This window comes from Leptonychotes weddellii, chromosome 9, assembly GCF_054177405.1.
Source record: "Leptonychotes weddellii isolate Sample4059 chromosome 9, ASM5417740v2, whole genome shotgun sequence".
In the NCBI taxonomy this organism is placed as follows: domain Eukaryota; kingdom Metazoa; phylum Chordata; class Mammalia; order Carnivora; family Phocidae; genus Leptonychotes; species Leptonychotes weddellii.
The window spans coordinates 74,269,163-74,296,470 of record NC_138377.1 but is presented as its reverse complement, the minus strand read 5'-3'; the positions used below and the strand labels follow the sequence as shown (position 1 = coordinate 74,296,470).

The 27,308-nt window shown below is 53.3% G+C and overlaps 2 protein-coding genes across 2 annotated transcripts in view; both read right to left on the bottom strand.

Moving 5' to 3' along the window:
• Positions 1–7: 7 nt before the first annotated feature.
• On the bottom strand, positions 8–8,848 carry ITPKA (inositol-trisphosphate 3-kinase A). Its single transcript, XM_081830918.1, has 7 exons — positions 8,335–8,848; positions 1,998–2,094; positions 1,696–1,912; positions 1,359–1,563; positions 1,026–1,127; positions 713–784; positions 8–598 (listed from the first exon to the last, which is right to left on the bottom strand). Exons 1-7 carry the CDS (start codon positions 8,821–8,823, stop codon positions 395–397), a joined length of 1,386 nt encoding a protein of 461 aa, XP_081687044.1. The 5' UTR covers positions 8,824–8,848; the 3' UTR covers positions 8–394.
• Positions 8,849–16,208: 7,360 nt separating this feature from the next.
• Positions 16,209–27,308, bottom strand: part of RTF1 (RTF1 homolog, Paf1/RNA polymerase II complex component) — a 41,212-nt gene continuing 30,112 nt past the window's right edge. The window contains exons 5-17 of the mRNA XM_081831848.1: positions 26,388–26,397; positions 25,786–25,967; positions 24,870–25,047; positions 23,831–23,913; positions 22,379–22,466; positions 22,178–22,285; positions 21,519–21,596; positions 20,797–20,918; positions 20,552–20,609; positions 20,036–20,113; positions 19,453–19,548; positions 18,632–18,743; positions 16,209–18,389 (exon numbers count right to left, since the gene is read on the bottom strand). Of these exons, the coding sequence (XP_081687974.1) occupies positions 18,283–18,389; positions 18,632–18,743; positions 19,453–19,548; positions 20,036–20,113; positions 20,552–20,609; positions 20,797–20,918; positions 21,519–21,596; positions 22,178–22,285; positions 22,379–22,466; positions 23,831–23,913; positions 24,870–25,047; positions 25,786–25,967; positions 26,388–26,397 (1,300 nt within the window). The 3' untranslated portion in view covers positions 16,209–18,282. The remainder of the gene's footprint in view (positions 18,390–18,631; positions 18,744–19,452; positions 19,549–20,035; positions 20,114–20,551; positions 20,610–20,796; positions 20,919–21,518; positions 21,597–22,177; positions 22,286–22,378; positions 22,467–23,830; positions 23,914–24,869; positions 25,048–25,785; positions 25,968–26,387; positions 26,398–27,308) is intronic.

The window sequence follows — 27,308 nt, the reverse complement described above, 5'->3', positions numbered from 1 at the left end:
CACCAAAGCTGGTGTTTTTGAGTTTTATTGGGAAAGGCTGTCCATTGTAGTGTGGGAAGTTAGACCAATAGATCTAGTGCCTGCAAAATAAAATTCATTATCTGGCCTCTCGAGAGAGATATGCAGCCCCCTCAGAAGAGCTGGGCTGAGGAAGGAGCCCATTGTCCCAGCCACCCCTCCCCCACCCCCTTCTGTTAATTAGTGCCATCGGTTCTGGGAACTCTGGGTCTTGTATGGGGGACAGCCCCCAGCGCGTGCAGTGCGTCCCATAGTGGTTGGCACCTGGCCCTGCAGAACCGTGTGAACCGCCCCGCAGCGCGGGGTTTCAGTCTCTCTCCGGCATGCATGGCGGGGACGCAGCCGCAGATCCATCTGTTAGAACTGGGGCCCAGCCTCATCTCTCTGCCAGGCTGGCCAGAATGCTAATGAGATTGTCCAGCCCCAGCAAATAGCCGTCCTCGCGGTTGCCCTCCTCCCAGGGCCGCCGGTGGTCCAGGGTCTGGCCGTCGGGGAGGGGCGTGGTCTTGCCGAAGTCGATGAGCCACACACCCGCGCGATGGCAGTGATCGTGCACGAAGAGTAGCGAGCTGCCAATCACCTGCCGAGCCCCACACGGTCAGGCCGCAGCCCTTTCCTGGAGAAGCCCCCCATCCTATTCCTGCTGTAGCCCTCACAGACCACAGTCCTGGCACGTGAGCCTACCCCCTCTTACCTCGTGCCTCCTAAAGAACTCAGAGACCTCCAGCGTGTCCCGGATCTGCTGCAGGCGGTTCAGATACCTCCTCTGGAGAGGGCAGGATAGGATAGGAGGGCAGATTAACCAAATACTAATTGAGCCTCTGCTAATATCAGAGGCCATGATGCATGCTTGGCTTGGCAGATACCGTGGGGAGGAAGACACAGGCCCCCAGGTGCCTACATGCTACGATGGGGGTCACAGGCGAGGGCACCAGACCGGATGACCTAGGGGCACCCCTCGGTTTCAGGTTCCCCAGCCCCTCAGGGTTCTAGGATCCGGCGCTCACCAGCACTTCCGCATCCCCTTGCACAAACTCCTCGAAGACGCGAATCACCTGCTCCCGGCTTCGCGTGGTCTTAAAGTCGGTGCTGCAGGAGCCGTCAGCTTTCTGAAGGAAGTGGGACAGGAAGTGTCAGGGTCCCCGTGTCTCTCCACTGCTCGAGGGGAGAGGATCAGGCTAGAGTAGCGGTGCCTTCCAGGACGTTGGCTGCCAGGGACGGCGGGAAGGCCGCCGGAGGGTGCCTAGTGGTGGGGGTCAACAAGGAAGGCAGACACCGCGCAGTGGGGTTAGGGCAGAGGGAGGGCCAGGGCGCTGCAAAGCTTAGCGGGCCTGGCCCACCTTGATGCCTTCGATGCGGAAGCCGAGCGTGGTGCTGGAGCTGATGCCTTCTCGCCACTGCATGTAGCGCGGCTTGGTGACGGCGCGCTGCGCGTGCTCCTCCTCGGTAGGCGCCGCAGGGTCTACCGCCAGCATCTTCTTGTACATGTCCTTCCGCAGCTTGGGCCGCTCGCGGGCTTTGGTCAGCTCCTCCTCCAGGTAAGTCCTGCGGATGCGCAGGCAGCGGTGGGGGCGTAAGAGAGCGCACGCCCGGACCCGGTCGGGCGCGGCTTTAGGCACCCGGGAGAGCGCTCATCCCCGCCCTGTGCCCCCGCCCGGACGGGCAGGGCACGTGTACCTGACGCCCATCTTGCAGTCAAGGACGCAGGGCCCATCGAAGCCGTCGAGCAGGTCCTGCAACTGCAAGTAGCTCTCGCCATCGCGCTCCACCACGCCGTGGAAGGCGGGCACGCAGCCGCGCAGCGCGTCCGCCATGAGCCGCGCCAGGCAGTAGCGCTCCGGCTCCGAGCTGCGCTTCAGGATCAGCCCGCTGGTGCCAGCCGCCTTGAAACTCCCTGCGGACTGGCACCAGTTAGCGCTGCCTGGTCCCTTCCTTCCCCGGGCACCCGCCCACCCCAGCGGCGCCTGCCCTGTGCTCACCCGTGTGCCCAGCCAACTGCACCCAGGCGTAGCGCTTCTTGAAAGGGCTCATGACGGGCAGATTCACCATGGTCCGGATCTTCTGCCAGTGGCTTTTCTGAAAGCGACAGGTCCCGGGCGCGCACGTTGGCGTCTCGGCAATGCATAAGCCCTCCCTCCTTTGGCATAGGGTCTCCTCCGGCCCCAGCCCACTGCAAGCAGCTAGGGCCCCGCGATTCATTCACTCACTCACTCACTCAAGGAAAGTTTATTGTGAGCCTGTGTGGAGGACACTGAGACAGGTACAGCGTGATGACAGATATCCAGCTTCTCCATCGTGCTGAAAAGAGCCCTGGACTTAGTGTCAGAAGGCTCAGGTTTGCACCCCAGTTCTGCTGCTCCAGCTGTGTGGGTAGGTTACTAAAGTGTTCCGTCAAGGATTTAGAACTTTCCTGAGCATGAGAATCACCTGATGGTCACCCATGTTAAAAAAGTGCAGACAGGGGGCTCCTGGGTGGCTCAGTCGTTAGGCATCTGCCTTTGGCTCAGGTCATGATCCCAGGGTCCTGGGATCGAGCCCCACATCAGGCTCCCTGCTCAGCGGGGAGCCTGCTTCTCCCTCTCCCACTCCCCCTGCTTGTGTTCCCTCTCTCACTGTGTCTCTCACTGTCAAATAAATAAATAAAATCTTTTAAAAAAAATGCACTCAGGTCTGCCTCAAGGAAATTCTGAGTAGGTCTGGGTGGAATCAAAAATTTGCATTTCTAACAATGCCTCAGGAGATTCCGGGGGCCTGAGAAACAAGCCTCTGTCAGTTTCTTCATCTGTAAAATGGGGAAATAATCGTTCTCACTGGGTTGTTATGAGTAGTAAATTAGGTTTGAGTGTGACAGGCTCCAGCCCCTGTGCCCACCCCCCCACCCTGGGACCCCATTCCTTGGCACGAAGCAGAAGCTGGACAAATCTGGATTATTGTTTCATTCACTTTGGACCATTGGTTACTCTCATTTAGGGAGACAAACATGGAAACAAACCTTTGCAAAGGCCCAGGGCTGAGAGGCTAGCCTGGCAGGGCCTGGGAAAAGAATGACTTGGGGCTCCCCAAGACCCCCTTGCTATTCCTGGATGCCATATCACTCCTCACCAGTTGGCTAGGGCCAGGCTACCCTTGGTCTTCTTACTCTAGACCCAGAAACGTGAGCTTTGAAAATGGGATGCAGGGTGCCTGGGTGGCTCAGATGGTTAAGCGTCTGCCTTCGGCTCAGGTCATGATCCCGGGGTCCTGGGATCGAGCCCCGCATCGGGCTCCCTGCTCAGCGGGGAGCCTGCTTCTCCCTCTGCCTCTCTCTCTCCGTCTCTTATGAATAAATAAACAAACTCTTAAAAAGAAAAGAAAATGGGATGCAGAGGGGCACCTGAGTGGCTCAGTCGTTAAGCATCTGCCTTCGGCTCAGGTCATGGTTCCAGGGTCCTGGGATCGAGCCCCGCATCGGGCTCCCTGCTCAGTGGGAGGCCTGCTTCTCCCTCTCCCACCCCCCCTGCTTGTGTTCCCTCTCTCACCGTGTCTCTCTCTGTCAAATAAATAAAATCTTTAAAAAAAAGAAAAGAAAATGGGATGCAGAGCTGAGAGCCTGTCATCTCAGATGAAACTGGGAGGGAAATGTAGATCTTGGTGTACCTCTTGCTTCACAAACATTCCTTCTGGCCTCCACCCAATCCTGAGAGCATCTCATACTCTGGACCTTTCCTTTTCCCACCCAAAACTCATCAGTCCTGTGCCAACCTCTGAAGTACACAGGTTTGCTCATCCAAGCTGTGTATCTGCTGCCTCCTCCCAAGCGTGCTTGCCTATGAGGACTTACGTATGCGTTGCAGGAGTTCCAGGGCTAGAACTCAACTTAGAAATCCAGCCTCCCTGATCAGAGGAAGTTGTATGAGAGACAGGGAGAACTGGCACAGTGGCCTCAGCAGGGAAAGGCTGCTGACCAGAAAGCCCTTTCCCATGGGCAGGAGATGGGGGTTAGTGACAGAGCACTGGAATCAGGTGGCTCTATCACTTTTTAGCTGAGTGAACCCAAGTGAGAATTTCATCTGTGTGAGCCTGTTTCCTCTGGGAGGGTATAGCTGTTGCCATAACACGAGCCACCCTTTACTGACCGCCTACAGCCTGCCAGGCGCTTCTCATCTCCCATCAGAAAGCACTGCTCCTGTTTCCCTACTGAAGTCCCTACATGGCACACTAGGGTGTGATCACATGTCCAACCCCCAGGGATCTGGGGGTGTAGCCAGAAGCAGCCCACTAGAAGCATGACATCTCTTTCAAAACTCCTTTTTACTCTTTAAATATGTACAAGGTTTGCATTCTGCTGCATAATAAATCCAAGTTTTATTATAAAACTCTCCCACCTCCAAATCCTCAAGTAAAATTCCAGGAAGATGTATGTGCCATGTACATTCAGCAGCACCATCTTATACCCTCTTCTCCCACTCATGGTTTTCAAATCATGCACATGCACATCAAGTGCATGAGGGGGTAGCATTATTGCCATTTTACAGAAGGAAGTCAAGGCTTAGAGGAGTTCATATCCCCTCACTCCCTGCCTCCAGCATCCCAGTCCCTGGCTAAAGTTCTCTACCAGCCCCACCTCCTCCCCATGTTCTAGTCACCCCAGCAGTTTCCAAAATCCATGCTACCACCCCAACTCCCTTTGGGGGTCAAATGGGACCCTGCATGAGAAAGAGCTTTGTAGGGGGCGCCTGGGTGGGTGAGTCGGATAAGTGTCTGACTCCTGATTCCAGCTCAGGTCATGATCTCAGGTAAAATGGGGTCATCACCTACTCTCCTCTCTCCAATTCTGTGAGGATCATATCAACCAAGAGCAACAGCAACTAGGGCTGGTTCCGGCCCCCGCAGGTTACAAAGGGCTTTCATCTGAGCCCTCCCAGCCACCCCCTGAGGTTGGTAGGACAGGGTTTCTCTCCCCTGCCAGCGATGGATACAGGTCAAACGTGGAAGGAGTTTATGCAAGTATCAATGAACTCACCAGCATCCATCTTAGGGAGCTACCTCCTCCAGGGAACATAATGCAGATAAAAATGCATGTATCTAAAAAGGCTCTTGAAGAGTCATTCTTCAGTGGGTGGGTGGGGATTTTGGCATATGAACAACAGCAGGGAAGATATTTTTGAGCAGGTAAGGCTTTTATTGTATGGATATCAGAAAGCAGATTTATTATGTTACAGAGTGAAATCTAGCTGGAAAGAGGGCCAAAGCCCCAACCTCTGGCCCAGCCTACTCCCCCACAGAAGTCTGGGAAACCAACTCACAGCCAAAGGCTACCTGGGCATCTTGGGGCAAAAACCCAGGAGAGCTGACTATGTGAAAGAGTCTTTGAGGAAGTCACAGGGGCCCCTTCTGATCCTCACCCCTGGGGCTGCACAGGGGGGACATCTCTCTCTCTCTGGGAAGGGCACGGCTGGACACTAGCCTCAGATGCTCCTTTGTCCAAGCTCCATTTGGAAGGCCTGAGAACTCCTTAAATCACACCAGATACTCAGTGTATCTTCTGCCAGAATGGACCCTCGTCTTTGCTACTCATCCCTATACCTCCTGACTCCCACTCCTTACCTCTAACCACTCAGTCTCTGGCCGAAGCTCTCTGCCAGCCCAACCTCCTCCTCATGTTCCCATTGCCCTATCAAACCAGCACTCCCTGTGGTGGTGGTGGTGGTGAGAGCAATCAGTTTAAATTTATAAAATGATTTGCGCTGAGGTATAAGTGACCCACGACTTCACCCTCTCAGGGGCATTTGCTTTTTAAAAAGGAAGTCTGTTAACCTAAATTCTGCTCTATAATTAGTGAAAAGTGAAGTGTGGGAGTTCTGGGTCCAGGACAGGATGGCATCGAGGTCTCCTTACCTATCCTGGAGCACTGAAAGAAGAGAACCAAGTGAACAGGAGGCAAACACCCTCTCTTCTGCTACAGCAACACCCCAAAATTGTTTTAAGAGGCAGGCAAGGCCTAAGAATACAGTCATGCCAACTGCTCTTGGGGATAGGCCCCCAACCCCTCTCCTGATCTGTCTGGGTTTCCCTGCCCACGACTTTCTCCTCTACCAGAAGAGGGGCCCCAGGAGGGAGGCAGGTTGCCCAGTCCAACTACTCTGGGGGGAGCCCAGCTCCAGGCTCTGGGCAGGACGTGCGGTGTTCCCAGGAGATGGAGCCTCTCTGTCTTGAGTGAACCCAAGACACACTCAAGACACCATGTGCCCTGTGTGAGTATGTTCCAGGCAGAGGCAAGGTAGAGCCTTCCGGGCCGCCTCTTGCTCCGAGCTAGTCCGTTATGTACCCAGGCCCGCGGGTAAGGGGCTGGCCAGCCGGCAGCTCCCGAGGGCTGCTGCAGGACCCTTCTCCCAGGCGCATCCTTCGCGGCCCGCCGATGGCCTCTGCTTCCTGACTGGGAGAGCCCTAAAGGCAGCCTGGGCCGGCGCTCTGTGCCGCTCCCGGACCGGCCTCAAGGCAAAGTCCGCGCCGGGCCCTTCCACGCGGACGCAGGCAGCCTCTGTCAACAGCTACTGGCTTATCTGCCACCGCCGTGCCTGTTTGCCTTCGGGGAGGCCCCGGCGGGCTGGGGGTTGGGAAGGTCTGGGAGCCGCAGCCTTGGAGCTGGAAGGGCCCTCAGCGGCCATCTGCTCCAGCTCCTGGCCGCGCCGGAAGACCGCGAACCTTGGGGAGGGAGAGACTGGCCGAAGACGCCCGGGGCACAGCTGCGACCGGTCTCCAGAGTCTTGACCCCAGCCCGGCTGCCTATGTTGCAGGCAGGCTTGGGTCGCGGGACCTCCTCCGACTGGGGGCGAAAGAGGGAAGCGGGGGGCTGCGCTCCTGGCGTACTTTCTTCTGCACCCGCTTCTGGGCTTGGCAGAGATCTGACCAGGGCAGCGGTGCACCCAGAACTACCGCTCCGCATTTCGGAGGAGGTGGAAAAGAAGGAGTCCTCTCACTGTCCCACATTCCACCGCCCTGGAAATCCCTCGGTGGCACCCGCATCCCCGTCGGAGCCAGGGTTGTACTAGGAATGATCACGGATCACGGGTATCCTTATCTCCGGAGGAGGAGAGAGGGACTCCCCGCACCCTACACTTGAGGGCGGCGGCGTGTGTGTGTGTGTGTGTGTGTGTTCGTTCCTGCTCTAGGAGCCCTTTTTCCCTTGTGTCCCTTACAAATCACGCTGCCCTCTGGGTAATGTAAGTCTCAGCGGGTAACTGATCACAGCAAGTCGTTACAGGGTCTCCTCCGCCTCGTCCAATCCGAACGAGCTTCGAAGCCCGGGTTCAGCAGGCGGAGGCCGCGCCTCAGGGCTCCCCCACCGCGCCCAGGCCGCCCCGGCGCGCGTCCGCAACTCTCACCGCCCTTCTGGGCGGGCCCGGAGCCACCAGAGCCTGCGGGGCGCCCTTCGTCTCTCCCTCCGCTCCAGGGACACTTGCATAACGTGGATCTAGAACAACTCCTTCGCGTTGACCGCGGGCAGTTATTTAAAATATTTGGCCTTGGTTAAAAAGAGGGGACAAGATGGCTATCCCAGGGGCCGCACACCCCTAAGGGGCAGGCACTGGGAATGACTTCGCTGCACCCTGACCCGGGTTATCCGAGGGTCAAACCTGGCGCCGGAACAGCCAGGTTACCAGAGGCGGCGGTTAGAAGGAGGATCCCCCCCCTTTCAGCCTCAGTTTACCTTCTCCCGGCTTTGATTAGGAGCAGTAAACCGAGGCAGGGCTGCGTTCCACTCCCTGCCCGAGCCCCCAGCCCCGAGGCCCTTCTCCGCGTCCACGCCTCGTGCGGGCGCGGGGAGCAGACGGCGGCAGCTCCCGAGCAAAGCCTGGAGCTCCGCTCCACTCCCACTCAGGAGAGGGAAACCGTGGCAACGGCGGGGGTGGGGCCGCTGCGCGGGAGAGGGGGCGGGGAGAGAGGGAGACTCGTTCGCCCCTCTCTCTCTCCGAGAGTTCGCGGGGCAAGTCCAAGCCCCTCCGATCCCTCCGGCCCCACTTCCCGGCCCGCAGGTCACGATCTCCACCCCCGCCCCACCCGGTGCCCACGGCCGGTCGCAGACTCCTCCTTCCTCTCCTTCTTAGACGCCCTAGGGCCCGGGCCGCGACCCGCTGGTGGAAGCCCGGAGAAAACTGCCAAGGCGGGAGGTCGGCCCGGCGCCTCCCTGCGACCCCAGTGCCCCAGCTAGGCGGTGAGGGCCAGACCCGGGGCGGAGGGAGCCGAGCGCCGAAGTCAGCCCTGCGCCAGCTCAGAGCTGGGTCCGCCGCGCGCAGCCCCCGCGCCCCGCGCTGGCCCCGCCCCCGCGGCCCATACCTGACCCATGTCCTCGCTGGCTTCCAGCTGCACGTTGCCGCGGCTCCGGCTCTCGCTGTCGCTCAGCAGATCGTCCTCCGAGTCCTCGGGCAGCGACGAGGAGCCAGTGGAGGAGAGCGACGAGGTGGAGAGGCGGCGCGGCTGCTGCAGGTGTGAGGAGCCCACGGCCGGGAGCCAGCCACCCTCCGGCTCCGGCGGCCCCGGGCTGGCCGGGGGTACGTCCGGCTCCTCGGCTGTCACAGTCAGCTGCGGGATCACCGGGGCAGGGGGAGCCCGCGGAAGCCCGTTGGGGACCTGTCCCCCACGCCTCTTGGCCCCGCGGGCCCGGGGCTCCCCTGCGGCGGCGGCGGCGGCGACCGCCGCGCAGCGCGCCTCGAAGAGCAGGCGCAGCTCCCCGACACTCCGGCGCGGGGCCCGCTCCAGCCCCGGGCTGCAGGGCCGCGCGCCTCCCGGCCGCGCCATGCTCGTCGGGCCCCCGGGCAGGGTCATCTCCCCGCACGCGAGCCGCAGCGGAGCCCACCAGCCCGCGCCGCCGCGAGGACTGGAGACGCTCGGCGCCCCCGGCGCGAGACTGCCCCGAGGCGGAGCCTGCGCGGCCTGCCCGCCTGGGCCCCGCCTCGGCCGCGCCCCCCGCCCACTCCTTTCACTTTCAGAGAAAGCGCGGGCCTCCAAGGGCCCTTGCCCGGCCGGGAAGCTCCTTGTTGCTCCTCCAGGTGGCCGGGAAGCCCAGACCTCGTGGACACAAAGCCAGGGCCTGGCCCTCACGGCCCCTCTGTGCCCGCCCTCGAGGAGACGGGAGGGGTCGCCCTGCCCCTGGCCCTACAGTCTTGGAGATGGTCCTGCTCTCGCTCTCCCGCCCTGTCCCTCCGGGTCCTTCCCGCGTTCCATCCATCCTGGGCCAAGGTTTCCAGGTTTCCGGGCTTTCCTACGCGTCCGGGGCCCCTTCAGCACAGAATGCAAGGCCATCAGCTTCCCGAAGAAGCCTCACCCCAGGGCGCGCGCACAAGTGAGGACTCCGTCCCGGGAACGACCTGAGGCTTCCTCCCCCAAGCTCCCCACTTCCCAAGGGGCAGAGAACAAGGTCGGGGGCGGGGCCTGAATCTCTCCTTGTGTCCTTGCGGAGTCCTGGGCAGCATCCCTTGGCCACTGCCTGGTGCGGGGGTGGGGATGGGGGGCCGGGGGGTGCTGAGACCTTCTTCCTCCTTTCCCTATGGAGTTCGGAGCTTGGAGTCTGCTGTATGACCATAAGCAAGTCATCTCACCTCTTTGAACTGCTGATTCTTCTCCGCAGGGCTGTTGTCCACCTCACAGGATTGCTATGAGAATACGATCAAATGAAAGATGTAAAATCTATAAAACGTTAGAATAGTTTTAGTGTGGGTGGTAGAAAGAGCCAGTCTCAGGTTCGTCACACTCTAGACGTCATCTTAGGCAGTCTCTTCCCTTTGTAAATTTAGGAACCCCCCCCCCGCCCCACCTGGAGCTGTGGCTGTGATGAGAAGAGAACCCTGATGCTGGTAAAGCATTTCCCACACTGCTGTGTGCTCATCAGTGGCCTCGCAGTGCTCGATCTGCAACCACTTGACAAGTTAGTGGTCAGCTAACTGCAAGGCTGCTTTGAGTAGAAGTTCGTATTTCACAACATCTCTTGTCTTCCCCCAAATGTCACAGGTGAGGATCCCTCCTCAGGTGGCCGGTGCCTCAGGATTGTTGGGGGCCCTGTGGCAGGATGCCCCAGAAGGATTGCCTTTGATACTGATGGAGGCCGAAAGGAGAAACTTTCCTTCCCTTATCTCCCCTAGGCCAGATTCAAGGATGGCCCAGAAGGAGAGAAAGGGAGTATTCAGAGAGAGAAAGCGAAGCTTCAGCAGAGCACAAAGGAGAAAGATCCCAGGGGAATTGATGAAGAAAGTCTGAGTGTGGGAGGATGAATGGAGGGGAAGGAGGGAATGCAGGAGTGAAAGAAAGAAGGAAATACAGGAGTTGGAGTATTCAGGTCCTCTGGGGAGAGCCTGGGAAATCACATGGCGACCTCCTCTGGCGTACAGGGGTCTAGAGGAACCTGGGTGTATGTGAGGGGTGTACTCTAGAGCCTGACGTCCCAGAAGCACCCATGTCTCCTGCACTCACCTCCCTCCCTCTTTGGGGGCTACCCTGGCCTTTGGTAGGACTGGAACTGCCCTCAGGGCAGGGGAGGGCTAGGGGCAAATCCAGGGTGGGGAGAGCCAGCAAGGGCCTGCCAGAACCAGAAATGTGGGAGGAAAATGAGAGGAGGGAACATGTTTTGTGCACCTGTCAATGTTTGTAAGCCAGTCCATGTCCGGACAACGTTGGAGGCACAAGCGAGGCAGGAGCTGGGTCTCCGTCCCGGCTGCCAAGAGAAAACTCAGGGGCAAGTCCTTTTCTCCTTGTACTGGGCACCTTTTCTCCTTGTACTGGGCACCTGTCCTAAGGCCAGCAACCGAAGAAGAGCTCTTTGCCATACTGCCCGGGTATCCCTCAGTGGAAAGGTAAGGGCAAACCTGGGAATGGGTATTGAAATGAGAGCTCATTTCAAAGACTTTCAGAGTGGGAAAGGCCTTTAGATGCATCCTAGTCTCCTCAAAATACAGGAGAAGTAACAAAGGAGTTAGATGACTCAGTCCCAGGAGGTTAAGATCTTTGCACAGGGCCACAGAGCTAGTTGGTGGAAAAGCCAGAGAGTGTCTTGGCTAGGTCCCCTGAGTTCTATTCCTGTGCCATGCGTACTTTCTTTTATTAGCATCTTGTAGTTCAGTCTCTAGTTCCAATGAAGGTAGAGTCTGCCTCCCACCTACCCCAGGCAGAAGGCATAGGGGCACATATTAGGAGACAAAGTCAGGGGGCTCTCCTCTTAGTTGAGCCAGGAATGACCTTTCAAATTCTGGAATCCTGTTGTTTGTGCCTCAGTTTCCACAGTATTTGAGGCTGTGAGTAGATGGCTATGCATAGAACGTAGAGCACTGTGGAGAAAATCAGACTACTATGTAGATGGAGGAATGAGGAAAGGGGGGTGGGGGTGGGGGCAGAGAGGAATGTTTCAAGGTTTTGATGGTCATGAGGCGGCTGATCTGAAGGCCATGCGAAGCTCTCTGCCTTATGCACAAGGCCAGTTATGTGTTTGAGGAGGAAACTGATCTTTCTTCTTCTTGTGCATCTCAGTTCAGGGATCCTCCTGTACCCTAGAGGCCTGCTTCCTGGAGTGGCTGAGTCTTCACCCCTCTCCATGGCCTTCAGGATTTATTGGGCCTGGGAGCTACATTCCTCCTAGGGGTAACAACACTGAACACAAAAGCTGGGAAAGGGGGAGGCCTGGAAAATGGGGTGTGTGAGGTGGGGGTTTCCTGGGGGCCTGGTTTTATTCCCCAGCCTGCCTCATTTAGCTCTGCCCCTTGTCCCTCCACTCCCAGGGCAGCAGCACCAACGGCCCCAGGGGCAGGAGTAAAGTCATTGCTCACCATCCCCGCCAGGCAGAGTGCCGGTCTCTTCTTCCCAAGACCCACAAGCAGGGAGGGAAAAAGGATGGAGCGCAGCCTTTGCATTCTGGTCAACAACTCCGAGACATGCTCTGTGGGATTTGGTGTCTTCCAAGGGACTTTCTGATCCCAAGGTTCCAACGTTTTGTGACAATACCTGTGATTCATTTGTTCATTCGCAGAGCAAACTTCCACTGAGCAGCTTCCTCAAACCAGGCATTGTGCTAGGTGAAAAGGACACCGGAATGAGTGGCTCCTATAATGACCTCCCTTCCTTCCTTGGAGTGGTGGTGTATCACTTTACGTTGTCTTCTGGAGAAAGGAAACCAGAAGGGATCCAAGCAGAAAACAGGCTGCTAAATGGCTCTGTTTCCAAGGGACTGTCAGGGAGACCTTGCCCTTTCAGCTGTCCCATGCATCCCACCCACTCCCCAGCCCCCTCAGTCTGATGCCCTTCTCTGCCCAGAGTATACTGGAGAGGGCGCTGGAGGGCTGGCCAGAGCCAGGGCCCAATGGCAACTTGAGGGGAGGAGGTAAGAATTGGAGGTCTCCTTCCTCCTGGGTAGGGGCATGAAAGGATGTTTTCACCTGACAACCCCAGTCCCTTTGCCTTGCACCTGGGTTTCTCTTCCTCCCCGTGCAATCTCTCACTCCATTATCCATAGACCTGGTGGGAATATTCTGGGTTTGTGAGGTAGGATAGTTTAGCAGGGCTAGGGATCCAGCAGCGTTTGCTGACCCTTCACCATCTGAATCACTCTGGTTTAAAACAAACAAAATGTGCCACCACGCCTGTGTATGCGCAATAAGAACATTTTCTCTCCTGACACACTTCAGAAACAAGGTTTCCCATCCCTCCCAGGAGCCTGTGTTCCTGTGGTTCTCCCTCCTCCCTCTCTCCAGAACTCAGAACCCACAGGATCTCTCCCAGTGGCCAAGGGGAGGCAGAGGGGACCGAGAACATCTGAGGTCAAGCATGCGGCTGCCGGTCCAAGGGACTGTTCTGAGAACGCCCGGCCTCCGTCCCCCAAGTCCCCACCAGGGCACCTCCCGGAATCTTGTACCCGATGGCGTGGGTGCCTCCCCTAATTCCATTGGTGATATCTCTGCCGGCCTGACTTGCACCCCGGGTGCCCGGCGACCGAGTCCGCAGAGCATCCGGTGGCCGGGCGAAACGAGGAGCCCCCGGGGGTGGGGGCAAGCCGCGCGCAGGCCCCAGGTCCGGGGAGCTAGCGCCGGCTCCGCCTCCGCGCCGGCCTTGGGGGTTGAAAGCTGGGGCCGCGCTCCCAAGTCCGGAAAGTCGCCGGGACGCGCATCCCGCTGGGGTCCACGCCTGGAGGAGCGCGCGCACGTGCAGGCGGCTGGGCCCCGAGTGGGCGAGCAGAGGCCGAGGCTGTGGGCTCGTCCGGGCTCCGCGGCGCACCCGCCCCGGGTGAACGGGCCGCTGCCATCTGCCGCAGCCGCCTTTCTCGCCGTCTTGGGTCGAACGCAAAGGATGGGCAGCCTGGGGTCTCAGACCCGCGGGCGCTGCCGTCTGGGGACAGGGTGGGACGGACAGGTGGGATCGAATGCCGCAAACGCAGCGGCTCCACAGGACATCCGCTTGCCCCCTTCCTCCCCCCACATTTATTGGGCGTTAACTAAGTGCCAGGTGGCGCTGGGTGCTGGGGATACGCGGCAGACACAGTTAGCTTCCAGGCTGAGGGTGGAGACTCATAAATAATAACAGTACCGCGCTAGGGAGAGCCAGCAGAAGCTGCTCCCAAACCCCAGTGGGAGGGAAGATCAAGGAAGGCTTCCGGAGGAGGTAACCGTTGGGCTGAGCGCTGAAGGGTGAGGCGTTCTCCAGGGGAAATGGATGGAGACAGACCAGTGCATTCCTGCTGAGAGGCGAATGTGGGCTGAGCAAGATGCCGTCTCCGCGCACTTTGCAAAGTACGGTCACTGACAGCTAGAAAAGAAAATCTTTTAAGTAGGCTCCATGGGGCTAGAACTCTTGACTCTGAGATCAAATGTCGGTGGCTTAACTGACTGAGCCACCCAGGTGCCTCATAATAACTTGGTATTTTAAAGAGGGTGTTGAGATAGTCCCCGGGGGAAGGATCAGAACATTTTGTTAGTCTTCTTTCCCCGTACTTTCCGGTTTGGTACTGTTTTATGTTTGAATGACTCTTGGTGGTGGTGGGTAGGTAAAGCCTCACCATCTTCCTGAGCCTGCTGGGGCGGTGGTGAGGTGGGGTGGCCTTCCAAGCCACGTTCAGATTGGCCAGTCTGGAGAGGGCAGCCCAAAAAACCGCTCTGTGCCTCTGGACTTCCCCCCGGCCAGCCCCAGTGCCCACCGGAGTTTCTGGGCCAAGTGAGTGCTCCACTCTGGCTGGTCTCCTGCCGCCTACACCGCGTCCCTCGACCCCTGCCACTCTGGCCCCCGGAGTCTCTCCTCCCAAGCCCAGCAGCCTCTGCTCTAACAACAGCTTCTGGGGAAAGGTACACTTAATCTTTGCCACGATCCTGACAGATCCTATGTTAAAGATGGGAAGTTCGTGGCTCAGCGGGGTTAACTAGCCCAGCCCTAGGTAGTAAGTGGCAGAACTGGGATGTGAACCCTGTACTGAGCCTGCAGTGCCTCGTGACTCCTGACTCTCCCCCTGGGCCCAGGGATCCCGAGATGTGCCTGAGCTGCAGTAGCTAAGCCCCTCTGCAGGGCCAAGAAACTCCACCTCCAGGTTCTGCGCAGCCAGGAGGCCAGGCTGCCCCTTGGCCCTCTTACAGTGTTGCTGCTCCCTCCAGCCCAATGCTTTCCTCCTCAAGGGAATTCAGAGGGCCCCAGTGGTCAGGGAAGTCACGCAAAAACTCCACGCTAGGGGTTGATGGTCTCCTGGCTCCCAAGAATTGCTGTACACTGGCGTCCAGGACTACCCAAGGAAAGCCCCCCACACCAGGGCCCTAAGATTAAGTTGACTGACCCTACACCTCTCTCCCCTCTGCATGTGGCAGTCAGCTTTCTTTCTGCCTCCAGGTATGGCTGCCCCAGGGCACTAGATCCTGGGAGACGCACAGATAAGGCTGTTCTCTGCCAAGAATCCCTGCTCTCGAGGGCGTAGGGAGCCCCCTGTTCCCAGCAGTCAGGTAGTGGGAGTGTTAAGGAGTTGGAGAAAACCTCACTGGGCACAGTTGCGGGGTGAGCCCCAGGGACCCCCCCCCTCCCAATACCAGAGGCAGGCTTGGACTGGGCTCCTACCATTTTGATTGTTACCTCCCACCTTCCCATCTCTAAAGGGGAGTAGATGATCCAGGATGTTGCTTCCTAAAACATGGTCAGGAAGGTCTGAGACATCTCCTCAGTGAGTGGGGGGTGTGGAGCCCTTACAAATCACCCTAGTGTGGAAGACTGAGGAAAGGATTCTAGTATTTCCTCCACAGCCTCCAGTCCCTAGGCTCCCCCTTCACGGTGCCTAGGTCAGCTGAGGGCTGGAAGCAGCAGCCTCTCACTGGGATTAGGCAGTGTTATCAGGGTCCTACCAGATTCTCTTGAAGCTGGTGGGTATCTTCCAAGGTAGGAAGTAGAGCAGGCCAATTGGAGGGCTCCCTGGCTCTAGACAGCTTGCAGAGAAGCTTCTGGGGAACTAGGCTGCTGAAGAGTTGAAACAGCCACTTTCACTTTGAGGAGTGTCAGGCTAAGAGAAGGGGAAGGAGGAAAACCAAGCAAAAGAGAGGCTCTCTTGGACTTTCAAAACATGACTTTGAGAGTCGCCACTTGGGATGAAATCCTTGGACCACATCTGATCCCCTAGTTCAAATGGTGGAAAGTTTATTTACATATATCTGTACAGTTTGAGTGACAGGTCAAGACTCCAATGAAGCAAAGAAAACAAAAGCATTCTTTTTGAAGGGAAGTTGTAGGCAGTAGACTTTCCCTGCACCTGTCAGGAGCCAAGACAGACAGACAGACCTATACATCATGAGCTAGGCTGATGGACATTGGCCTTTTTGCTTCTTGGAAGAAGTGAAAAATGTACAAAACAGCCTTAGGTGCCGCACCCTTCAACACTGAACCACATGGAGGGGGGTGCGTGTGGAGTAGGGAGCCACGGCAGCAACTCCGCAGCCTAAGAAAGACCGAGAACTGCCAAGAAACCCAGCTGGGGTGGGGGCTTTGGGGGAGGGGGACCAAGCCAAAGTCTTACGCCTGGTCAAGATCTCGGTTCAGAGGCCTTGCCTCAGTGGAGATTGGAGACAAGTTCTCGGTCCTGACTCCAGTCACCGAGGAGACTACTCAGGAGATATGCTGCTTGGCCTCTCTCCTAGCCGTGTGCTGGCGTCTCGGAAGCAAGTTTCAGCAGCTGCGTGGGGGGAGGCAGGGGCAAAGTGGCTACAGTGTGATGCAGTTTTAATAAAAATTTTATTACACAGCCATAATGTAATCGACACTTCTCCAAATCCAAATGATACTAAATACAGATCTACATGGTGGATCAGAATGACTCCAGCAAATTATATGGATTCTATAATTTCATGTCTTTGAAAACCAGAAAGAAAAAAACAGTCCAGGTTTGTCATGATAGGAGAGGTCCCAGCAGCCTCTAGGACTCTGCCGGAGTCCGGGCAACGGTTCGCAGTCTGTGATTCCACATTTACACAAGAGTCTGTAAAGGGTTTCGGTCAATGGACTGTTCAAGTATAGATGATTTTAATGAGTCCATCGCCCACCTTTGCCCAACCGAACTGCGACACAGCCTACCGCAGAGCTGTGTTACAGTCACAGTTCACCAAGTTTACAGTCACAATACTTTTTAAAAAACCATCCATTGCTGCTTCTTTTTCAAATAAAAAAAGTGTAAACTAAGTTAAAGCAACACCGAGGCTCCACTAAACCCAGAAGAGTCACCAAGTTCATTTTTCTGTTTAAATACAACTGAAGTCCGTGATTTCCCATCATCCCACTTCCTTACGGAAAAGTAGGGTGAAGAAGTACAAAGCGGAGCCTCTAAGTTCCTCTCCCTCTCGTGGGACTCAGCAGCTCTCAGCTGTTTCTTTAGCTTAGTTCTGGGTATACAGAGTCAGCTGTACTTTGTTCTGAAAAGATTTGTTAAATGCCGCTTTTATTTACACTTGGAGCTTTACACCTGAGAATGATTATCAAGCAGTCAGCTTATCTCTTTTCAAACATTTCATAAAGACACACACACTTCTTTGCTGGCTTCACCCTAGCTGCACAACAATATATATGCTTACCATATATATATGTATACACACACACAAAACTGCACATGCTTGGAACATCTGCAACCTAAATCCTTTTTGTGTTCGTTCTCTCCGCATTCACGTTGAATACTTTCTCTTAAAGAAACAAGACAAAGTATTATTCTTTCTGAAACGGCAAAACAGATTCACTAGGAAGAGACACGTACATGGGGTGGGGAGAAGATATAGTCTGTGTTCAGCCACGAAGCTGTGGGCCGTACCCATGGGGTGAGCAAGATGCCTGTGCTGCCCCGTCTGGTACCTGGCCGGGGGCTTCCCTCCCACCTGCCGGGACACAGCCTACAGGGCAGGGGCCACACGGGGTGCTTTCTGGGAGGGGGGAGGGGAGGGGGGAGGGGGGAGGGCTGTGGGGGAGGGGAGGTTATACAGCTACAGCAGTCAGGCCTGTTTAGTAAGAAGAATCACATTTAATGAGTTTCTTTCTTGCGGTTTCAGATGCTCGAGTACAGCTGAAAAAAATCTGAAACGGCTATAGACCCATGACAGACTGATACAAAGAGTACTGCAGTTTAAAAAAATGATAAAAAAATCCACACACTTACAGACACACACACACACACACACTCTCTCTCTCTCTCTCTCTCCCCCAAATAGCCCCCCCTCCCTCCCCACAAATGTACACTTTTTGGAAACTAAATTGGATTTGAAAACCTCTCTTCTGCAGAGATGGGAAGAAGAGAAAGATGAGGAGGGAGGAAGGAGGACTGCAGGTGCCCAGTCCCCACTCCCCCCACAAGGGTCCGGTGCCAAATGGTCAATGGTTGGGTCCGAGGCAGCCCACGGAGGAGGCTGCCGAGGGCCGCCGCCGCCGCCGCCAGGGGCTCCAGCAAGAATCCCAGCTCCACGCTAATACTGAATGCGTGCAGAGTGGCCAATGAACTGTGCTGGTTTAAAAACAAAAACAAAAAACAAACGGAACAACAAAAAAAGGCAAACACAAATCTAGAGACATGGATAAAGCCCAAGAGAGCCCAGGCCCGCACTGGGTGAGAGGCCTGGCGGGTGGGTGGGAGATGGTGCAGACAAGGGAGGTCTTTACAGCAAATGGTTTATATTACAGATGACTGGCAGTTTTAGAGTCTCTTCCCAGTTCTACTGCTGCTCCAGCCCAAAGAGGGCAAATCAAAGGAAAAGAGGAAAAGAGGACACTGTGATGGGGCATGCAGGGTCAGAAGCAGCAGGCTGGGCGCGCTCAAATAAGCCCTCGTCGTTTTTTGTAGTCTTCCAAGTTTAGCGATCTCCTTGGAGCCCCATCTTTGGCTGGTGGAGCTTTGGAGGTGATGGCCAAAGCCTTTGACTCTGTGGGAGAGAAGAGCAAATTGGCATCTGAGGAGCCTACCAAGGCCTTTGTAAAGTCCTGTGCGGCACTCCTCCGGTAGCCTCCCTCTCAAGCATGCCCGCAGCCCCGCTCACTCTGGCCTCTAGAGCCACGTTGGATTGGACACCCGCACTTTTCCCCGGACACTGGGCCTCCCTGCCGGCCAAGTCAGCCCTGGTGCCGTCTGCTCCTCAGCCATCACCGCTCCCCCACCCTCACCTACCCGAGCTGGGAACTTGCAGATCAATCTTCACGTCGAAATCATGTACTTTGAACAAATCTTCGGAGAGGTCGCTGGCTGACTTAGAATTCAAATCTTTATCCTTTCCCTGACCCTGCAACGTGAAGGGAAAAAGCATCAAAGTATAAATGCAAGTGGGCTTCAAGAGGCGGCAGCCGCTAACGGTCAAAAAAGCTTTGGCTCAAGTTGACCAGCTCTTTCTGGTTCCTTCTCTCACAGGGGCTTTAGGAGAGGCCACAGGAAGGTTTCTTCTCTGAAGCCTAAAAGAGGAAAGGGAAGGCTCATGTCTGTGCTGTGGGGGACGAGGGGCTTAAGACAATAAGCTACCTTCTGACCCAAGATTTCAGAAATTCCTGGGACAGTTTGGCCTCCACAGGAAAAGACCTAACTTATGCAAAAAACTGCTTCTAAATGGGCAGTTTCTCTGTTAACATTTTAGTTCTCAAAGAGCTTTCACCTTTACAACCATCTGATCGTTGTGTGTCATCAGCCTCTAATTATCTTGTGAGGCAGCAGGACAGAGTATTATTCCCATTTTACACATGAGAAAATGTCGATCAGAGGGCTAGATATCAGTCGCCCAAAGCTGTAATCAAGGCCTTAGTTAAGTAGTGGTGTTGGGTTTAGCATTTAGGTTTTCAAAGTCAAAATTCAGTAGCTGTTTATCGTATTTGTAAAGAATCAGGATGGAGAAAGGGCTGCAAGTGGGATGCTATGTTCCCCCAGGTGGGAAGAGTCAGGCCTAACCCAGGCCGAGTGTCCGGGCCGGCAGCCTGCGGGCCACAGGGCAGCACCGCACTTGCCTTGCTCATTTCCTTCGGAGCATCTGGTAACACTCCAGAACCGTATTTTGCATTCAGCTGGGCCAAGATGGCAGCTTGAACAGCTGGGTCTCTGGACTGAGGGAGAAATTAAGTTATTTTAGAGATTATTTAACACTCACACAGTGCAACGCCAGATTCTCTCCCATCGACCATGCTAACATCACAAGCACCACAGTGGACCCATCAGCAGCTCAGTGGGGTTTTCCTCAAGGCAGCAAAGAGAGGCAATTAAAGCTCTGAAGCCCAGCCCAGGCCGGCCTGGCCCTAGGTGGCCCAGCCTCCACAGTCCTAATGTCTGCTGCATCGGTAAACCCACCCCGACACAGGAGGGGTGAGTCTGGAGGTGTCTACAAATCCGTGCCAGGTTTTCACTCCCTGTATGGCCTACAGCAAGATTTAAAAAAAAAAAGAAAAAGAAAAAGAGGTAGCCAGACCCAAGAGTTCGAGGCAAGCAAATCCCACTAAGACATTATTTTTAACTTCCTTATTAATGTCCTAATGGAATTCATTTTATGTCCTAGAATCTAGGTCCTGACTAAAAACGTCCTCTTTCAGCACTCACATTAGAAACAATGGTAGGTTTGCACTGCCGCCTCGTAAAGGGATCCATCTGTTGGTTTTTCATGTTGTGACTTTCAGCCTGAAACAGAGAGCATGCATTACAGAACTGTGCCTCCTTTTCCCCGCCTTTCGTTGATCCTAAGCTTACATATAAATAACAGTCTTGGCAAGGGCTAAAGAAAGTCAAAAGTGGTCTCTCATCCTCTTCCCTTCAAGAACACCAGAGCAGATATGGGGGCAGCAACCGAAAGAACAAAAGCGCAAGTCGATAAAGACGAACACCTGTGGAGCGGAAGCTAAGGGACGGGGAAGGTAAGACGGGCAGGAGACTGCTGCTTTTCGTTATCCATCAGTAAATCCTACGGGTATATGTGTGCACCCAGAGCACATGTGTGTGAAGTGTACATGTTACGCCAGTAACTACAAAAATAAACGGGAGCAAGATGTATAGAAGATTTCGTATCGATTTATTCATTAAAACTGTTTTCAGCGATCCAAATACAGTTGTCTTACTCACCACAAGGGCCTTCTCAGACTCCACAATGTTCCACTCCCGGTTCCGCTGGTTGATGTAACTGTGGGTGAGTGAAAGGGGGAGTCAGTGCGCTGCGGAAGGAGGGAGGGAACCCCTCAGCCCGGACCCCGGAGCCACACGGAGCCAGCGCAGCGCAGCGTGTGCAAGGCCACGGGCTCTCCTGACGACTGTGACAAGGTCTGTGGGTCCAGAGTAGGAGCCCAACGGAAACAGGCCCTGTAACACACCTGATAGCGGATATGTTCTTGGTCCGCTGGCGGTCCAGGGCCTCTGCCCGCTCCTCCAGCTCATTCAGCTGGTCTTGGATCTGTTTGGCCTTGTCCTGATCCCCCAGGTCCTCAGCCATGGCCTGCACACAGATAGAAGTGTGAGTTTTGGGCCATGACGGGCCCTGTATCAAGTGTCCCCTTACTTCCAGCACAGGCGAGACAGCTCACGTGATGAACAAACGACAGGAAATATGACAGGACACTGAAAACAAGCTTTACAAATGCAAGGTATAATTCTTATTATTGTCGTTAACACCTTGCCATATCCTATCCGGCCCTGGGCCCCTGGTAGCAGGGATGTGTAACACTGACCTTGGAACCCAGGCCCCATGGGGCTCACTCACCCTACCAAGGCTCACCCCCATCCTGATGTGAAGAATGGAAAGCCACCCACCTCAGCCGGGCTTGGCAGGATCATCTGTTCAGACCCAGTGCTGAGAGAACCCTGGCTTCTGTCTTATTACACATAAAACAAAAGGGACTAGGAAGTAAGGAGAATGGAACGGACACGATCAATTTACAGAAAGGAAAATGGCCAAGGGATGGTGCCCGGGTGCCAGGAAGCACCGTGTTGCTTCCTCTGGAGCCCAATCCCGCCACCACCGACTGAGCAGGAGATGAACAAGTCTGATTTCCGCATCTTACAGGACGAGGAAGGGGGTTCAAGTGCAAGTCCTCACCTTTTCCTTTAGCAGCTGAGTCTTCTTCATAGCATAGTTGGGTGGAGCTTTCCTGAACCTTTCTTTCTCTTTTACAATCTGTACCAGAGAGGAGATACCAGCAGTGAGGTATTCCTAAACTATTTCTGTAGACAGGCTAAGTGAGCCCATTTTGGAGGCAAGCAGCTAGTTAAAAGGGGGCTGCTCTTCCTACAGCAGTGTCACGCCCCGGAGAGAGAGAGCGAGTTCATTCCAAGGGATACTATGCTGCTTCCGGGGTCACGGAGATTCTTCTGGCACAGTCTGAAGGAACATGCACCAATAAACAGCAGCAACCCAAGGACCTGGTACTGTAAGGCTAGCCACTGTCCAAGAGAACAGAGAGCAAAGAATTTTACCAAAATGTTTTGGAGAAAGGAAACTCTTGAAGGACCAAGCCTAGCAGAATACAGATCCCTGAACTCTCAATACACTTCTGTACTCTAGGACTTCAAATGAGAATGTACAGAGAAAATCTGGATGAACTATTAAGTAGGTAGTAATATCAGTACTCTCTCATCCCTTATGCAAGAGTAGCACAGGTAAAATCGTCAAGATACAAGGAAAGAGAAGAAAGTCACGATCTTCTTGAACACTGGTTCTTACTGAACCTCCAGTCTCTGGGGCACCAGGTTTCTTACCTCTTCAATGTCCTGATCATTGAATTTATAATTAAGAGCTTCTTTAATAGACAACTCCTTCTTATTGATTTCATCTAGAGTGGGCAGCTGCATGCCAGCAGAGAACATCTAGACCAAAACACGACAAAAGGTTATTAATGAGAGATTCTGGAAACTTCCTCAGGGTTTTCATGAACTGCTAGGTACTATCTATAAACTTACCGCTTCTTTCCATTTCATGAATTCGCTTTCAGTGAATTCTTGGTTTGAGACAAACTCCAGGCGGAACACTCGTTGGTCGTTGCCATGCCTGCGTAAAAAAGAGACAGCATCTCCAAGAATGGGTATGTTACCTCCGGTAGCAGCAGAGCAACCCAACCAGACTGTGAACCACCCATCTCTGTGGTTCTCAATCCTGGCTGCTCTTTAGAATCACCTAGGAAGATCTGTAAAAATTCTTACGTCAAAGCACCACTCTAGTTCAACTGAATCAGAATCTCTGGGAGAAGGGACCAGGCAATGAAATTAAACAAACAATTCTTCCCAGGCTGTTCTAATGGGCAGCCAGGATAAAGAATCACAGCTAGACTGGGGACAAATTGGACTTGGCCAGTGCTTCAAAAGTCCATTTACAATAAAATCTGTCACTGTCAACTGGCATCAAGAATATGAAATATTATGTAGATATCTGAATGACAAGGAAACTCCATTCCCTAGAGAGAAAGCACACTGCCTTCTGACTGACCCCTATGGTGGCAAAGTTAAGGGAGTCAGTGCCATTCTCCTAGGGACAGTCACTCTCTGCATGTCATCATCACTGCCTACCCCAACTGGTTCTTTTAAAACAGACCAAGAAGGATGATGGGGACAGGAGAAGGGAATGGAGACCACAGAGACCAAATTAGGCCATGGTACAACCAAATCTATCAGCTACTATTTGCAGTGATTCTGGCACACGACTTCTGTTCCTTCTTATACAGGGTCTCTAGAATTTTCAGGCTCCAAGAGGGCAGGGATTTGCATGTGTCTATTTTGTTTTTGCCTCTATCCTGATGCCCAGAACAGTGGCATGTAGCAGGCACTCAGTAAGGATCATGTTACAGAAGAGGAAACCAAGTCCTGAAAGGTGGCTTGACCTGTCAAAGATCAGGTTAGTTAGGGACAGAGCCAGGACCAGAAGCAAGCCTCCTGACCACGGTCACCAAGGAAATGCCTGCAGGACTCTGGATGGGGGGAGTTCCCAACCTGCTTTTTTCCTTCTCTGTGTCCTACCACTTCTTGTCCTGGATTTCCCCTGTGAGAGAGAGATCCCAAAGGCAGAATAAGATTCCCTCCAAGTCCCCTGTGGGGACAAGAGAAATTCACTCTAACAAGAAACATCACACTGGGGGGCACCTGGGTGGCTCAATCGTTAAGCGTCTGCCTTCGGCTCAGGTCATGATCCCAGGGTCCTGGGATCGAGCCCCGCATCGGGCTCCCTGCTCGGCAGGAAGCCTGCTTCTCCCTCTCCCACTCCCCCTGCTTGTGTTCCCTCTCTTGCTATGTCTCTGTCAAATAAATAAATAAAATCTTAAAAAAAAGAAAAAAAAGGAACCATCACACTGGGCGAGGACGCCCCACCAGGCGGTGCCCGTGTGCAGCAGGAGCAGAAGCCCACAGCAGCGCCTCCCTTACCGTAGCTGTAGCCCTTTGTTTGTCCTGGTGCCACCAAGCTGGTAAACTTTAGCGGTTTCCACAACACCCGTGATCTCAGCCACCTAAGTGAAAGGACAGAGATGCCAGTTAAAAACAGACTCTTTCAGAGCTCTCCACACCACTCCCTCTTTGGCTCTACCAACCTAACTGCGGACGAGTGGCCCTGCACTGAGAGGACCCCACAGCTGCCCGGGGCTCTGGGCACCTTCCTCAGGTTCAGAACCCAGATGGCCAAGCACCAGAAGCCCCGAAAACAGAGTGAGCAAGCGCCAGGAGAGGAAGCAGTTAGCCTGGTGGGGACCATTAGGAGCTTCCCCTCCGACTTAATTCTACCTTACTAAGGGGGATGTACTTGGGATCCCAGAGGTCACTTTTATCAACCAAATATGAAGACTATGGAAGTCAGTTTCTGTTTGTCAAGCTTTCTGGGACTTGGCATGGCTGCTGGTCCTCACAGAAGGAGGTAAACACATATTAAAACCATACAACCCAGGCTAAAACAAACAAAAAGAAAAAAAGAAAAAAATCAAACAGCTATGTTCCAGCCATCCAGATCATAGAAGCAGTGCCAGAACTCACAAAACAACCTCAATTAGGTTGGAGGGTGGTTTTTTGTGTTTTTGTGTTTGTTTTTAAACCTCAGTATAATTCTGTTTCCATGTAACATGGAAAATTTTCATTTATTTATTTTTCAAATGAACAAAGCTTCCAGATTATGTAACTCCCAATGAATACTCCCTAAATGTCTCTCTTCTTGCTTTTATATGAAGGGAAAATAAAGAGAGTTAGTCTAAATTCAAACCCCCTCCATTGGACTCTGAAGACTCTTTCTGGCAGCAGGTCATGCATGATCTCTGGTTACCTCAGATCGTCATTATTCTACAGGCATCTCAATTAGAGTCTATTTTCCCATCAAATGGTAGCAGAAAAGTGACAGACTTGTTCAGCAGCTCCTACTCCCAGTCAAGAATCATTATATTTAAAACATGGACAATTGTCCATGGAAAGAAACACCAACCCGGTAAACTGGTTTGCTGTTGTGGTTTCCAATGCCAATCCGTACAAAACATCCTGTGACCGTTTTAGCAAAGAAGGGCATGTGACACCAACGCTCTAGCTTATGCCGTGATAATCGAACCCGATTCAATTCCTCGGGTAAGGAGACTGGTTGTGATTTGGGAGGGATCTCTTCTTTCCTGTGAGGAATAAAGGGCAATGGAAAAAGTGTTCCTCATAAAAACAGATCAAGAGGTGCCTGGGTGGCTCAGTCGGTTAAGTATCCCTGACTCTTGATTTCGGTTCAGGTCATGATCTCAGGGTTGCGATATCCAGCCCCGTGTTGGGCTCCACACTGGGCGTGGAGCCTGCTTAACATTTTCTCTCCCTCCCTCTGCCCCTCCCCCGCCCCCCAGCCTCTGGCATGTGCTCTCTCTCTCTCTGGAAAAACAAAACCAAAAACCCCACAAACAAACAAAACAACAACAACAACAAATCAGATCAAGATACATAAATACTACCAACTTCTTAACACTTAACCAAAGTACATGTGATTAACCATAAGAGAAATAAATGAAGCCACAGCAAAGAGTGGTAAGAGAATCCTGCTCCTGTATAAACTGTCTTCAATGAGGCTGTCATTCCAGATAACTTATCAGAGTAAGAAAAGTAATGGAAGATCCAGACCAGTCTGAGGTGACATGAAGTCAGTTCTTACCTGCCAGGCCCAGATGAAATGTCGAGGGGTGCAGGCTAGATTGCCAAAGGCAGGAGCATATTTTTGGGCTGATGTGTGGGGGAACTCAGCTCTGCAATTCAGGGTACTGAACCAGATCAAAGTTCACCATCCAAACAAGAACATTTTGGAAACTACACTAAGTTTCTCCCCAAAGAACCCACCTATCCTGACTACTAGACCAAAATATACACAAGCTTACTCCTCTTCTTCATCAGATGATGATGTTCGGGATGAGCGGTCTGATTTTTCACTGGACTTGTCATCCTCTTCCTCTTCCTCATCATCAGAGTACACCTCACTGGTTTTCAATGGCTGTTTTTTAGCAAGGAGCTCAGCTAAAAAGAAAGGGGAAATGTTTATCCACATTCTCTCAATAAGAAACTGAAACATCTTTCATCCTTGAAAAAGAACCTGGACATGGGAAGGGACTCAAGAGACAGCCCCATCCTTCCTAGATTGCACGGTAATCACTTGGGCTACACACAGAAGCGAGTTAAACCAGAGTAAAAACATTCAGGCACCAAATGTCAAGCTTTAATAGACAAAAAAGGGCTGTAAGCTTATTGCTAAGTGGGCAGAAAGGGTCACCAACTCTACTGACAGTTGTCTTTATTACACTCAAGATGCCTGAAGATGGGTAAGAAAGATGGGGGAAAATTTTGTGATGTCTTCAGAGGGTCTTGGAGAAAAACTTTATTTTCAATTTAAAGTACTATTTGAATTAGGAGAAGACTGAAAACAACCCAAATGTCTGCACAGGGGAGTGGCTGAATCACCTCTAGTACATCCACCTAAACAGACTATTATGCAGCTATAGAAAAGGAATCAGGGCGCTTGGGTGGTGCAGTCAGTTGAAAGTCTGACACTTGGTTTCCACTCAGGTCAGGATCTCACAGCTGTGGGACAGAGCCCCATGTTGGGCTCTGGGCTGAGCGCAGAGTCTGCTTCAAATTCTCTCTCCCTCCCGCTCACACTAATAAATAAATAAAATCTTCTTTTTTAAAAAAGATTTTTATTTATTTGAGAGAGAGAGAGATAGCAAGAGAGAGCACGAGTGGGTAGGAGAGGGAGAAGCAGACTCCCCATGAGCAGGGAGCCCGATGTGGGGTTTGATCCCAGAACCCTGGGATCATGACCTGAGCTGAAGGCAGACACTTAACCGACCGAGCCACCCACGCACCCGTAAATAAATAAATCTTAAAAAAAAAAAAAAAAGGAATGAGCCATTACACTACATCCTGAGTCAGAGAATGTGTTTTGGAGGGGTAGTCAGTAAATATTTTAGGATTGTGCTTCATGTGGTCACTATTTCAACTACTCAACTTTGCTGCTGTAGATAAAAAGCAGCTACAATTATAAACAAATGGGCACTGCTGCTTTCCAATAATATTCTATTTACAAAAACATGTAGTTTAGAGGTGCCTGGCTGGCTCAGTTGGAGAATGCGACTCTTGATCTCCAGTCATGACTTCGAACCCCACAAGGGGTATACAGATTACTTAAATAAAACTTAAAAAAAAAAAGTCATCTACCAACCACTATGTGACATAAAAACTAAGGAGTGACCTCTAGGATCTGTGGTTAAGTGAAAAAAGCAAGGTAGACGAAAAGTATGCATGGTGAGCTACCATTAATCTAAGATGGAAGGTGAATCTGTGTCCTTTCATTAAAAAAAAAAAAAAAGAAAGGATAAGATATTAAAAAAAATTTTTTTTTTTTTTT

Excerpts from the sequence above, each read along its gene's own strand:
- ITPKA (XM_081830918.1), bottom strand. The coding sequence starts at position 8,823 with ATGACCCTGCCCGGGGGCCCGACGAGCATGGCGCGGCCGGGAGGCGCG. Across the intron at positions 1,128-1,358 it reads TCCGCATCGAAGGCATCAAG|AAAGCTGACGGCTCCTGCAG; the intron begins GTGGGCCAGGCC and ends CACTTCCTTCAG. Across the intron at positions 599-712 it reads AGTTCTTTAGGAGGCACGAG|GTGATTGGCAGCTCGCTACT; the intron begins GTAAGAGGGGGT and ends GGGGCTCGGCAG.